Genomic DNA, 14,510 nt, shown 5'->3' on the forward strand with positions numbered 1-14,510 from the left:
TGTGTGTGGAGTTACATTTGCCCTCTGTGGCCTCCAGCTCCTGCCTCACCCTGCCCCTTCCAGCCCTGCCTTTCTACGAGTCCTTTCTCTTTACAAAAAAAATCCTCAGCCCTCCTACATCTTCCTGGGCACTCCCACAGCCTAGCAACTCCTTTTAGCCCCCGTTTCGCCAGATTATATACTTGGCACAATAGACCTTCTATTCTGAGTTGCCAAAAGGCTGAGTGCTGGAAAACACGGACGCCTGGAAAGTATCTACAGAAAATACCCTCAATAAATTCTAGAGCCCTCCTCCTTCCTCATCGATTCTTTCCTTCCTTTTGCTTCCACCGCTTCCTAGCTGTGGCAGGCAGGCCGAATGCTTTACTTCTCTGTGTCTCACCCCTCACATGTAAAAAGGGAGCAACAGTGGCCGCGTTCCTGCACAGTGAGCTTTGCTTGACTGGCAGGGGCTGCGGGACGCGCGTGGGAGACCCTTGGGCCGGGCTAGGTGAGCAAGGGCGCCTTAGGGCTGGTCCGAAACAACAGCTTCTGTCGGCTGCCCTCGGCCTTGCTGCCACCCCTTTCTCTTTTTTTTCTGGCACATGTCCCCCACCCACTTGCTCTGACTCCCTCTCACCCCTTGTTTTTCCCCAAACTTGTCTCTCTTCCCTCCTTCCCAAGTCCTGGACTCCGACTCCTCCTGGAAAGCCTTTAAGCCTCCTGGATGGATGGGGGTGGGGGGTGTCTGACCCGCCTCCTACAGTGCTGCCTAGCAAAGGGGATGGGAGTAAAGCTGCTGGGCTATGGGGGCTCCTTGCGGCCTGGGTGGCAGTGGGGAGTGTGGGCGCCGCAGGTCTCTCCACGACTCTGCCCCCGCAGCCATCGCGCTCATCAAGGACCTGGTCAACTACGACGTGTGCCAGCAGCTGCTCCAGGGGCTCGTGGCGCTGCTGATACCATCGGTCAAGGAGACCAGCAAACTGCAGCCCAAGATCCTCAATGGTAGGGATCCACTCGGAGGGCGGGGGGTGGGGGGGGGGTGTTGCACCGGGCCGGGAAGGGTCCCGCAGACACAGGGCCTCTCCCTCTGCCAGAAACGTCGGTTCTCCAGGTCACCGCCCACCTGCCGGTGTTCCTGCAGCAGGCAGCGGCCGCCAAGGCCATCAGGTAAGCAGCGGCCGGGCAGAGGGTGGGCCTCAGAGCCACGGCGGCGCGCAGGAGCCGGCGGGAGGGTGCCCGGGGGTCACTGCAGCCGGCGTTGCTCCCCAGGGTGCTGGTGCGCAACAACGTGGCCCTCGCCGAGGAGATGCTGCACCTGCGCGTGGTGCACAGCCTGCTGACTGCCATGGGCAACACGGACCACAGCAACAGCCAGCGGCAGGCCAGCCTCACGCTGGAGGTGAGCGCCGGGCGCGCGCGGGTGGGGAGGTCCCTGCCAGCCCTCCCGCCAACCCTCCCACCCAGTTCTTCGTGCAGACGTTCCCGCTGGTGGAGGAGCTCGTGCGCAAGTCCATGGGGGAGGAACTCTTCAAGCTCTTCCTCGTGAGTGCTCCCGCCCCTCGCCGCCACCACGAGCAGGTGACCTGGGCGGAAGGGCACCCCTTCCCTGCACCGCTTTCCTGGTGGCAGCTGCAGGAGGGCCTGCCCGGGCCTGGCCCCCACCTGGCGCCTTGCCCTGCCCCGCCTGCCTCTGCCCAGCCCATCCCCCATGGCTGGCCGCCCTAGCTCCAGCTGACAGGCCTCACTCCTGCCCTCAGAGCAACGCCGAGGACTTGTACATGAAAATAGACAGCATTCAGGCGGACATCCTGGCGGCCAACAAAGTCAATATCTCCAAAGGTGAGTGGGGCGTGTGGGACCTGGGCAGAGGTGCCGCGGGCACCCAGACTCAGACTCGCCTCCCCTGCCTCCAGCTTTACACCTCAGCAGCCTCTCCCAAAGCAACATGAGACTTTACCTCGGCCCGCGGGATCAGAATCAGCTGACCTACACCCAGAGCTACCAGGAGGAGAACGGGCAAACAAATGAGTAGCAGCCTCTGAGGCAAGCCAGGAGGGGCAGGCTGTGTGGCAAGGAAGCCTGGCAGAGGGAGCCTGGGCTCAAGCTCCAGGGCGCACCACCTGGCCTGGGTGGGCAGCGGGAGGTGGGGTGAAGCATACCACTAGCTGGAGGCAGAGCTGCTGCCTGGGAAGGGTTCAATAAACAGTCTTGCTCTCTATCTGTTTGTGTGAGGAGGCGGGAGAGAAAGAGCAATGAGAGCTATGAGGATGGGTTTGGGGAGTGCCAGACGAAGGGTCCAGAAGGAAGGGTCATGAAGGTACTGGAACGTTGGAGGACTCCCTGCCGGCCTCTGCTCTTCTCCAGGGCACCACACCCACCTGGTTTTTCTCCTACCTCTCTGGTTGCTTCCTCTCATAGACTTTTGCTGAGTCCACCTCTTCAACCCAGGTTATTTCAAGTTAGAGAGAGGCTGGCCTCCCTGGTGGCACAAGGGGTTAGTTAAGTCTCAGCACTATGAAGCTTTCACCAGCCGCTGCAGCATGAGTTCGATCCCCGGCCATGGAGCAGCAGACCTGTCCTGTCTCACCTGCTGCCCCTCTCAGCAATGTATTTCAGTAGATCCACCTGTTCTGCTCCCCACTCTGTCTCTGGTGAATCCTCTCTCTCTCTCTCTCTCTCTCTCTCTCTCTCTCTCTCACACACACACACACACACACACACACACACAGCAGTACCTCTGGCCTATACCCTAGCTCTTGAATGCATAAATTAAAAAAAAACAAATCTTTTTTTAAAAAAGTTAAGAGAGAGGCTGACCTGGAGCTGCTTCTCTATCTACTTTTACACTCTGGAGTTCCCATCTAGCGTCAGTGCTTTAAATACCATTTGTATGCCATCGACTCCCACAGCTCCATATTCAACTAAACCTTTCACCTCATTGTCTCCAAAACTAAGAGTTCCTGATCCTGTGCCATCTTCCCCAGCTCAACTGATGCATCCTTCTTGCCACTCAGAACAAAACCAGTGGCTCTCCCCGAAGTCTCTTCAACATTTGTGTCCATTTAGTATCTGTGTCTGTTAGCGCTGCCTTCCAGAATTCCCCTGTAGCTCACTACCTCCCTTGCTAACTCCCAGGTGTGAGCCCCCCGCTGGCTCTCCTCTAGAGTCATCTGCTTTCTGCCCCATTCTCTTTTCAATACAGCAACGAGACTGGCCCTTTATCACTGTGCTCAAAACCTGGCAAGGAGGTCTTCTCTCTCCCTCACCTTCACGCAACTCCAGACACACTGTGTGCTTCTTGAAATTGACAGTTCTTGCTTTAGGGTTTTTGTACTGACTTCTCAACAATGAGAGAGGTTCTAGAACCTCTCACCCCAATATCTATCTGCACGACTAACTCCACACCTCCTTCCAACTCTACACAAAAGTCACCTTCTCAGTGAGGACTACTGTTTCTCAAGTTACAACCCACACTACCACTCCCAGGACTATAGGACCCCCCAGCTCCTGTAAGCTGCTATTTCTTCCAGAGCACGCGTTGCATTATTTATTTATTGTTTGTCTCTCCACCTGACTGTAAGCTACATGACAGCAAAGATATTTGTTTTCTTTACTGCTACACCCCAAATACTGAGAACAATGCCTGGTGTGCATGAATGAAATAGGTGTGGCGAAGGAATTGTCCCGCCAAGTCACAGGAAATGAAGTCAAAAAAGGGTAATTCTCCAGACTGCCACAAGAGGGCGTCACGACCCTGATATTATTGCGATGCTGCTGCTCAGCCTTCCCCGAAACTGACTCAGCCTCAGTTTTCCTCCAGTTGGGTTCAAGGAGGAAAGAAAAGTTGGGGGAATGCAGTTAGTTACGCTTTCCATAACGCTAAATAGATTTTCTCTTTTAAAGTAATATCCTTTTCTTTGGGGCCAAGTCAGTTTTACTATTTTTATTTACTATTTTTAGTCTTAAAATAGTCTTTCTTTTGTAGACAGTAAAAATAGTACCCCAGAGAGTTACAAAAATTTTAATAAGGGCCCGCCTGGTGGCGCAAGGGGTTAAGCACCACACTGTGAAGCAGTCCGCAGCCTCTGCAGCATGAGTTTGATCCTGGCTGGCCAGGGAGCTACCCACATGGTGCAGCAGACCTCTCCCGTCTTGCCCGCTGCTCCCCTCAGCAGTGTATTTCAGTCAGTCTGCCTGTTCCTTTCCCCGCTCTGTCTCTGGTGGATCCTCTCATCCCCTGCATCTCTGGCCTGTACCCCGGCTCTTGTGTGCATAAATAAATAAATCTTTTAAAAAAATTTAATAATTGGAAAATCAAAAACCTGGAAACCACTGTTCTAAAGTGATAATAGTTTAATAAAAACAATAGAAAGTTTAAATGAAAATTTTAGTATTATATAAATACCTAAAATAAATATGCATTACATGGATTTATTATTTATTTCAAGTTATAAACCTATACCTTTTAGGACCTCCCTGGTAGGCTCAGGGGTTAGAGTCTCAACTATTTATCACCAGTCACTGTGGCCTGAGTTCCATCCTCTGCCAGGAAGGTGACCCACATGGCACAGCAGACCTCTCCTGTCCCGCCCACTTGCTCCCTTCAGCAGTGTATTTCAGTCGACCTGCCTGTTCCATTCCCCATTCTGTCTCTGATGAATCCTCTCATCCCCTGTACCTCTGGCCTGTACCCCAGTTCTTTTTTTTTTTTCTTTAAATATTTATTTATTTATACAAGCACTGGGTACAGTCAGAAGCGCGGGAGGGCGAGACAATTCACCAGAGCCAGAGCGGGGAGCAGAGCAGGCAGAAGGACCGAAGGACACTGCTGAGGGGAGCAGCAGGTGGCAGGAGAGGTCTGCGCGCCATGTGGGACCCTCCTCCGGTGGCCGGGGAGCAGCTGGGGATCGAACCGGCGCTGCAGAGGCTGCGGGCAGCTTCGCAACCCAGCGCTCAACCGCTGCGCCACTGGGGAGGCCACTGTACCCCAGTTCTTGTATGCATAAATAAATCTTTAAAAAAATAAAGATTTATTTATGCATACAAGGACTGGGGTACAGGCCAGAGGTGTGGGGGGGTGAGAGTTTCACAATGGCGGCGTTTATTGTATTGCTCACTAATTATATTAAAGGTCCTTTCCATTAAAGGTCTTATGTGGTTTGTCTTGATGCTGCGGATGGCAGAAACCATTTAGAACAGGCAGGTTTGGGGGCTTTAGGGTGTCCCTCTCCCTGCCCTTTAACAGAACTGCAGCTTGGGCACTGCTTTGAAAACTTTGTGAACAGATCTGCCCAAGTCTGAACTTGACAGTTTTATTATTCAAGGCACCAAAAACAGGTTAACCTGTTATTTCCTGGGTAGCAAAGACCTGTCAGGCAACAGCTCCGTGCCAAGCCCCGTGCCAGGCTCAATGCTAAGTGGTCTCCAAGCCTTAGGGATGCCGTGTCCAGCCCTCTCTGGAAGGTACTTAACTCTCTTATAACCGTGTGGTTGCTAAGGGGTGGAATGAGGCTGGCACGCTCCGGAAACGGGCCCCTTCCTTCTCGGGGGGTCACCACCACCTTCTTAACTCAGCAGCGAAAACGAGGTGCGCACCCCAAGCCATGCCGGAGACAGGATATTTTTCTAAATACACCCCTAGACGGGGATGAAATTGCCTCACGCAGAGTCGGGTGCAGTGGTTGGGGCAGTAGAGACGCCGACGCCCCCCACGCACCTGATGCCAAGGTGGAGCAGGGCGGGACGGGAGCAGAACCCGAGACCTGACACAGGAGAAACTCACAAAGAATCACCAACAGCAGGAAAGTTTACGCGCAAAGCCGGTCAGCACAGCAGACAGCACAGCACTGACATAAATCAAGCAAGCCGCGGGGCTAGAAATACACACCCCACTTCCTCTGCCAAAGCCACACAGCAAACAAAGACTAAGTATAGCTACAGCACAACAGCTAGAAATCACTTAAAGCAAAAGCTAAGAAGCCAAACCACAGTCTTATTTTTGCACCGCATAGTGAGTCTTGCAGAAGCAAGACCTCAAAAAATTGGGCAAAAACTCAGAATTGTTCCTCTCCACGGAAATCTTTAGTAAAAGGCGAAAGATTTATACGATCTGAAGAGAAACCAGAGTATGCAGTTCGACTCGGTCCCATAGTCCTCGGGTAACTGTAACTCCTAGGACAGCAATGGTAATTATTTACGAAAAAAAACTGGTGACTTCTAACTTCATCTCAAAAAATTCTATGAAAGCTGCATGAGCTTTATAATTTAAAAAAGTCTAAATAAATAGAAAAATCTAGTTTTAAAGTAGGGGGGGGGGAAGTCCTGGGTGCAATGCATCGTGGGTATGTAAATAAGCGGAGTCACCAACCTACCCCCCCCCCCCAGCGCCTGCCCGCCCCGGCTTCCGGAAATACTGTACCTTGCATCATCCATCGGTTGTTTTATCCCCTGCTAGGCCGAAGGCCACCGCTAGGGGGCAGAAAGAAAACCAGACAGACAAGATTGTATCTATACCTGGTCAAAACGTATCTATACCTGGTCTGACTTTGTTTTATAATTGACACTCCAATTTCAAACTACTCTTGAAGTAAAACAATAAAATTGAATTTAAAAAGAAAGGCAGGGCCTCCCCGGTGGCGCAGCGGTTGAGCGCTGGGTTGTGAAGCTGACCGCAGCCTCTGCAGCGCCGGTTCGATCCCTGGCTGCTCCCCGGCCACCGGAGGAGGGTCCCGCATGGCGCGCAAACCTCTACTGCCACCCGCTGCTCCCCTCAGCAGTGTACTTCGGTCCTTCTGCCTGCTCTGCTCCCCGCTCTGGCTCTGGTGAATTCTCTCACCCTCCCGCGCTTCTGACTGTACCCAGTGCTGGTATAAATAAATAAACAAATAAACCTTTAAAAAAGAAAAAGAAAAAGAAAGGCACGAAGAGAATTGTCTTCATTCATTCATTCAACAAAAATGCGTGGAACTGTGTCAAACCCTGCGTGAGGCCCTTGGAGTAGACATGTGCCATGAACACTAGTGACAGAATGTTCAGTGACACATGGACGGAGCATTAGGGAGCTATAGAAGTCAGGTGGGAGGAAATTCTAGGCAGAGAGGCCCCACAAGCACTGTGAGCTGAAGAAGTGAAAGGGCAAGTGGCTAAACTGGCAGGGGCCTTCAATGCTGAGCTCAGAGCTTAGATTTGCCTTGAAGGCAACGGGGAGCCATTGAAAAGCTTGTAGGCGCTGAGGAAGTGTGAACCTGTTTCCCTAAATCATATGCGGCATTGTAAACCAGTGTCACAACCTATGAAACTGTCCTCAAACTCTGCAGCACGAATTCGACCCCTGGCCAGGGAACAGCCCACATGGCACAACAGACCTCTCCTGACTATCCCGCTGCTCCCCTCAGCAGTGTACTTGGTCAATCTGCCTGTTCTGTTCCCTACTCTGTCTCTGATGAATCTTCTCAGCCCCCGCACCTCTGGCCTATACCCCAGCTCTTATATGCATAAATAAATCAATCTTTAAAAAAATATAAAATATAGCCAGATTTGTGTTTTGAAGGAGCATCATTTATCACCTGATGTTATTGGTGTTTTAAGTTCAGTTGAACCTACCAAACTTATGTTGAAGTCTCAACCCCCAGTACCCAGAATAGGACTTCATTTGGAAATAGGGTCATTGTAGATGTAATTAGTCAAAACGAGGGCTCTAGAATTGTGAGGTAATAAGCTGCTGTTGATTGAGCCGCCCTGTTTGTGGTGTTTGGTTACGGTGGCCCTAGCAGATACACATCATACAACTGGGTACTTGCTAGAAAGGCAAATGGCTGGTCCAAGTCCTGACCTGCTGAAGCAGAGACTCAGGTTGGAAACAGGTTTCTGAGTTTTAACAAACCTCCAGGGGATTCTGCTTCAGGTTGTGAACCACTGTAATGGAAGAAAGGAGATACATGGTCAAGAACCGGGCCTGCCCCGGTGGCACAGTGGTTGAGTGCTGGGTTGTGGAGCTGCCCGCAACCTCTACAGCGCCGGTTCGATCCCTGGCTACTGGGTGAGGGTCCCACATGGCGCGCGGACTTCTCCTGCTGCCTGCTGCTCCCTCAGCAGTGTACTTTGTCATCTGCCTGCTCTGCTCTCCTCTCTGGCTCTGGTGAATTCTCTCACCCTCCCTCGCTTCTGACTGTACCCAGTGCTTGTATAAATAAATAAATAAATAAATCTTAAAAAAAAAACCTAACTCACACAAAGAGGTAGGGGTAGAGAGAATTAGCATAATCCAACAACCCAGTTATAGAAACCAAGACCCTTAGGCAACAACGCCCAGATAAGTAGGTGCAATATCCAGAAACTATCAGACTCCTATAGGGGCAGAAACCATCCACCCACAAAGATGAGCCCCTGAAATGATAAAAACCTAACGCAGCCCTCACAATGGGGCAGCACTCCGTTTGCCCTCCTGTGACTGTGCAGGTGCTTCTTTTCACCAACTCTCCCGCTCCGCAGGGTACAGCCTCCTGCCTGGTCGTGACCTGTACCTGCCGGGGCTTCTCTTCACTGACCTCCCTCGGTGTTGGCCACTCTCCTGAAGGCCGCCCGCCTGCAACCATGCGGGCCTCTCTTAGCAAGCCTGTTCCTTTGGGGCAGCTCTTCCTGCCCGCTCGTGTCCATGCAAGTGTCTTTTACTGTCCTATTCCTTTTCTAATAAACCTGCCCTTTAAATATAACTACCGTCTCTGTCTCGTGGAGAAACTCACCACATGCCGCCAAAACGGGAGCTCTGGTGAAACATTTTCCAGAGTGAACCCCAGGACCCTGCACACCCCCAAAACCCCATCATTTGGCGTACATCATCATTTGGGGCTCTTCACATCAACAGGACACTCATTCCTGATAAAGTACTGAGATTGGTGAGAGAGGGAGAGAATGAAGACTTGAAAGTGAGTCTACAGGATTACACTGCTTTCAGACCCTAAGCATAAAAGAGGGGAAAGCACTTATCTAAACTTTTCTCTTTGAGGCTTGTATTTACAGAAGGTTTATCTGATAATCTGAGCAAGTAAAAGCAAACAACCTTGAGCTGAACTCCAAGGTCATTGGAGATGTAGATCACAGGGGGGCATCAACAGAAATTCAAAGCTCCAGTTATCTGAAGAAAATCCTCTTCATACTTTTTCACATATAAAGTCCCCTGTGACTGACCGGCCAATGGCTCTCCACCAAGACCACATTTCTTTGCACTAACCCACCTTTCAGCCAATAAAATTTAACTCCTTTGTTGTCAACCCCAGCCTCCCAAACCTATAGAATCTAATTTCCTTTCCTAATCAGGAAGGCAGACTTTGTGTGTTTTCCTCCTGTCTCCTTGTTTGTCTGACTTGCAATAAATCTTTCTCTGCTTCAAGCACTGATGTTTTAGTAATTCTTTTTTTTTTAAGATTTATTTATTTATTTATACAAGCACTGGGTACAGTCAAAAGCATGGGAGGGTGAGAGAATTCACCAGAGCCAGAGCAGGGAGCAGAACAGGCAGACTGACGAAGTACACTGCTGAGGGAAGCAGCAGGCGGCAGGAGAGGTCTGCTCACCATGTGGGACACTCGCTGGCAGCTGGGGATCGAACTGGCGCTGCAGAGGCTATGGGTAGCTTCGCAATCCAGTGCTCAACTGCTGCGCCACCAGGGGAGGCCCTGTTTTAGTAATTTTATCTCAATTAGGAATCAGGTACCTGCACCTGATTTATAGAGGTTGGTAACAGGCTGAGTGTGTACACAACTCCTTTGAGAAGTTTGACTGAAAAATTAAAGGGAGACTGTAACTGATGGAATTCAGGTGATGGGGTTCGGTGCCTGGGGTTCTTGGGTCCCTCTGAGAAAGAATTCAGCAGACATTCCTATTCATCATCACATGGCAAGTTTATTGAGGAAAGGAAAAAGCAAGAGACACCTGCATAGACACAGACGGGCAGTCTTAAAGAACAGGAACCGCATTTTGCCAGGGCAACCGGGTGTTCTTTTATAATGTTATTTGATGGAATTATTGTGGAAAGTATCCCTTTGGGGTCAGATTGGGTTGGTCTTCTCAGCCAGGCTGATAATCTGGCTGATAATCGTTTCTGACCCCACCTTAGATTCCTGGAAACTTCCATACCCAGGTTTAATCCAAGATTCATTAATTATCTCTTTCCCCACCTCTGGTGTCCTTGTGAGACCTTTCATCCTAAACTTGTCTACTCTAAGATTCCATCATCACCCAAAGGGTTTTGGGATTAAACACAGCTCTCCCCCCACTTTTAGTTAATATTAGGAGAGAGTTAAATATATCTTGTTAGGGCTTTGTTAAGGGGGCCCTAGCAAATGCACTGGTGGGGCTGCGCCAGCACAGGAAAGAGTGAAAATCCAGGAAAGAAAAATAAGCAATAGGTGTGAGAGGAGTGTTGGGGATTAGGAGATGGAGGGCGGGGGAGATAGGAGGACAGGGGGAGATGGGGGGGATAGTGATTTACTTTAAGAGGAAGGACCTAGACACCACTCAACTTGGTGGCCACAGAGGGAAGGCAAGGAGGGAGTGCAGGTAATATGGTCCCACAGTGACAGTCATTTATGCAGCCGGTTCTCCCGGTTCTGTCCTCCCCAGCACTTCCTCCTTCTCTATATCCTCTTGTAACAGGGTGGTCCCCAGGAAAGGGGGAGGTTCCCTGCCCCACCCAAGGGAGGGTGGAGCTGAGCAGGGAGAGAAAAAGCTGCAGAGGAGACTGAGGAAGGAAGCAGGATGGAGCCAGGAGACCTGGAGGAGGCGCATGGAGCCTAGAGACACGTGAAGAAACTGCTTGTCTTTTGGTCGTGGACTGGGTGACACAGATGTGGGTGAGACCCGTGGGGAGGTGACAATGGCAGCTTTTATCTTGGTGTTGATTTTGCTCTTTTCCTTCCAGGCTTGTCTGGTTGTTTCTGGCCCTTTTCTGTGGGTCCCCACTGGAAGATGCTTTAGACTTGTGGCAGGCTTTGGGGCCTTGCTCTGGGCCAATCCCATTTGGATGGAGTTTTACCCACGAGGGGACGGGTAACTTTGGATGCTTGATTTAGAAACTAGATTCTTTGCCTTTTCCTGTATTGTTTCCTAATTGTATTAAATTTCCTTCCCATTAAAGTCTCCTATGTTTTGTGTTGATGCGGCGGATGGCAGAACCCATTTAGAGTAGGCAGGTTTGCGGGGTTTGGGCTGCCCCTCTCCCTGTCCTATAACACTCTTACCTCATCTTCCTCTCTTTTCAGCATCTGCCCAGTAGCAACTGAACTGCTAGGAAAATCAGACAACTGAGCCAAATTGACAGAGGCCCACTGCGACTTGGGATGGCACTTGTTGGTAGTTTCTCACTCCCCCAGACACCCTTTACACCTTCCTCGCTCACCGAAACCATCCCACACCTCCCCCACTCACTCTCAGTACGTAACCTCACAACGGATTTCTTGAGAAAGCAGAAGCCATTTCCAACACCTTCCCACCCCAAGCTAACAGCAGGGCCCGCCCCCCTCCTCTCCTTCCTTGGCCCTCCTCCCATCACAGGCCTTGCCTCCAGAAGGGCGTGGGGCTCACCCCAACTCCACCAAGACTTCCTCCTCCCCTCAGTCCCCGCAGTGGCCCCATCTGTCTCTCTACATTGGCCTGCAGACCAAGCAGGCCCCATTGTCTCCCAGATGAAAAAGAAAAGGAATAGGAAGGAGGAAGGCAGGCTTTCGTCACCCAGACAAGCCCTGCTTTGGGGATATAGTGATCAACCACAGCAAAGACAAAACCTTGTGCTTTTGTTTCAGAAAAAAATTCTGACAAATCTCTTTATTAAAAACAAAGTTTTTCTTCAGCCACAAGAAAACAAATGCAACTTTTCGTTCTGAAGAATTAGCTTGTTCAGGGCTTCAACCTTAAGTGAGAAACTCAGTCTGTGATCTGAACTGTCCATGTATTTACAAAACTGATACAACTTTCAACTGATTTTTATAGTAGGCCTTAAACTTAAAAATTACTAATTATCTAAATATGATTCAAACATCTGAGACTTCAATATTGCACTTTTTCCAGCTTTATTGAGATTTAATTGACGGGCAATATGGTGCAAGTTCAAGATATTTTTTAATTAGGTAAAATAGCTTCTATAGTAAAATAGAGTTTTTTCCCCTTGTCTTTACCTCCTTATTTCTTATTTTAAAAACTCATCATGAACTACTGCTTACTCCCAAAAAAACTATACAGGACACAGTCATAGTTAAAAAGGCTTTCTTCAGGGGCCTCCCTGGTGGTGCAGCGGTTGAGCGCCAGGTTGCGAAGCTGCCCGCAGCCTCTGCAGTGCCGGTTCGATCCCCCGGCTGCTCCCCGGCCACCCGAGGAGGGTACCACAGGGCGCTCAGACCTCTCCTGCCGCCCGCTGCTCCCCTCAGCAGTGTACTTCGGTCCTTCTGACTGCTCTGCTCCCCGCTCTGGCTCTGGTGAATTCTCTCACCCTCCCACGCTTGCACTTCTGACTGTACCCAGTGCATGTATAAACAAAATAAACAAATAAACAAAACATGCCTCTATTAAAAAAAAAAAAAGATTTATTTTACTTATTTATGTATATACGAGGTGGGGTGTAGGCCAGAGGTGCAGGGTTGGGGGTGTGTGAGAGAGAATTCACCAGAAACAAAGTGCGGAGCCGAACAGGTGGATCTACTGAAATACACTGCTGAGGGGAGCAGGTCCAACTCTTGCAGTGGTGGTTGCTAACAGCTTCATAGTGCTGAGACTTACCCCTTGTACCACGCAGGAGGCCCCTCTTTTGCATTTCTTTATTGGCTACTGATCAATTCAAGTTTACTATTTTGTATGTCAGTTTTGATATTTTATATTTTTTCTAGAGCTTTCTTATTTTGTCTGTTTTTTAATTTAATGATGTCAGCTGTTAGTTAATTTCTAAAAACATATTAAATTTATAACATATCTGTATTTATTTCTGTTTTTCATTCTGTAATTTATTTACATTTTTTTCTTTTTCATCATTCTTGCCACATGTCTAATTTATTAAGACTTTCAGACATGGGTGAAGTGGTACTAGTAAATGGCACTAGAACTTTGCCGGTGAGTGCAGTGTATTTTATACATATATCAAGGCTGAAGCTGTACTTCCGAAACGTAGAGTAATGGAAGTCAATACAATATGACATTGTAAACCAATGAATAAAAGGTATATTTTTTAAAAAGGGTTTTCAGGGCCTCCCCTGGTGGCGCAGTGGTTGAGCGCTGGGTTGTGAAGCTGCCTGCAGCCTCTGCAGCGCCGGTTCTATCCCCGGCCACCAGGCGAGGGTCCCACATGGCGCGCAGACCTCTCCTGCCGCCCGCTGCTCCCCTCAGCAGTGTACTTCGTCAGTCTGTCTGTTCTGTTCCCTGCTCTGGCTCTGGTGAATTCTCTCACCCTCCCGTGCTTCTGACTGTACCCAGTGCTTGTATAAATAAATAAATCTTTTAAAAAGGTTTTCAAACAACTAGCTTTTTAAAATTCTTTTTAAAATCTTTTTCACTGATGTCTGCCCCTTTCCCATTATTTCTTTGAATGTCAACTTCATGCTTCTTTCCCAAAACATAGAACAGAGTATCCTTAGCCAAGGATATTTTCAACTGCAGGTAAAGGAAAATGTAACTAAAGGTGGCTTAAGCAAATAGGTGGGTGTTGGTTTTGCTTTCTACTTACACAACAAGGGGTCTGGAGGTTGGGGGTGCTGGCAGTGACTCAGCTGCTCACCTGCCTTTTGGGCTGGTGGGGCTTTCCTATTTGGCTGTCCTGAGTGTGCCAGGATTTTGAGTTGATGACTCTCAACCTAAATCATGATCACAAGGCACTTGTATAACCCCAGGCTGAACATCATGTCCAAGGTGAGAAAAAAAGGGGATGAGATGTTACAAGCAAAACATCCTCTCTGCCATTCCAGTCTCTTAGAAAATAAGCATCCTGCCCAGAGCAGCCCACCCTCCCCACGCTTCTGCTTCTGTCTCATTGGTCTGAACTGTCACGTGGCCAGCTCTAATCAGGTGGGAATCTGGGAAAGCCAGTATTTAGTTTTCAGTCTCTGATGTAGAGCTGAGTAAGGAAGAAGGGGGATGGGAATGGTTGCCAGATTAGCCACCTACACTGTGTGTCACAAACAACCTGCTCATTTGTTTTCAGTCCTTGTTTTCTTTATCCCTTCCTGATGCCATTTGGATGAATCTTCCCCCTGCTCCTATTGCTCATCTTTCCATTTTGGCTGCAGCCATCCTGCTATCCAATCTGTGTGTGGTTCTCAATGATCACATTTCTCATACCCAGTACTTGCAGCCGATTCTTCTCACTGAAAGGTTCGGCGTGGTAAAGAAAGGAGAGCCAGGCTAAATTTCTCAAAGGGAGGGAAAGTTTATTGCGCCTCGGGCGGACCTCACAGACCCAAGGCAGGGGTCAGTGGAGTCGCGCACGTTGTTAGGGGGAAGCAGGGTTTTATAGGGCGAGGAGAGGTCATGTGGGTAGTTGGGCTCGTAAG

General features: G+C 49.6%; 1 protein-coding gene and 1 non-coding gene across 7 annotated transcripts in view; one reads left to right on the plus strand and one right to left on the minus strand.

Moving 5' to 3' along the window:
- Positions 1 to 2,217, plus strand: part of ARMH1 (armadillo like helical domain containing 1) — a 34,436-nt gene extending 32,219 nt beyond the window's left edge. For 5 of the 6 annotated variants that reach the window (XM_054691625.1, XM_037500495.2, XM_037500494.2 and 2 more), the window contains 6 exons: positions 862 to 984; positions 1,077 to 1,149; positions 1,252 to 1,381; positions 1,447 to 1,524; positions 1,740 to 1,821; positions 1,896 to 2,217. In XM_054691625.1, the coding sequence (XP_054547600.1) occupies positions 862 to 984; positions 1,077 to 1,149; positions 1,252 to 1,381; positions 1,447 to 1,524; positions 1,740 to 1,821; positions 1,896 to 2,014 (605 nt within the window). In that variant the 3' untranslated portion in view covers positions 2,015 to 2,217. The remainder of the gene's footprint in view (positions 1 to 861; positions 985 to 1,076; positions 1,150 to 1,251; positions 1,382 to 1,446; positions 1,525 to 1,739; positions 1,822 to 1,895) is intronic. The other variant, XM_037500498.2, reaches the window with a different exon arrangement.
- Positions 2,218 to 5,995: 3,778 nt separating this feature from the next.
- Positions 5,996 to 6,111, minus strand: LOC119237393 (U5 spliceosomal RNA). The gene has a single exon (XR_005123318.1). It is a non-coding gene; the product is annotated as a U5 spliceosomal RNA (small nuclear RNA).
- Positions 6,112 to 14,510: the final 8,399 nt, after the last annotated feature.

This window comes from Talpa occidentalis, unplaced genomic scaffold (genome assembly GCF_014898055.3).
Source record: "Talpa occidentalis isolate TD23 unplaced genomic scaffold, MPIMG_talOcc4v2.1 talOcc4.9, whole genome shotgun sequence".
NCBI classification, from domain to species: Eukaryota; Metazoa; Chordata; class Mammalia; order Eulipotyphla; family Talpidae; genus Talpa; species Talpa occidentalis.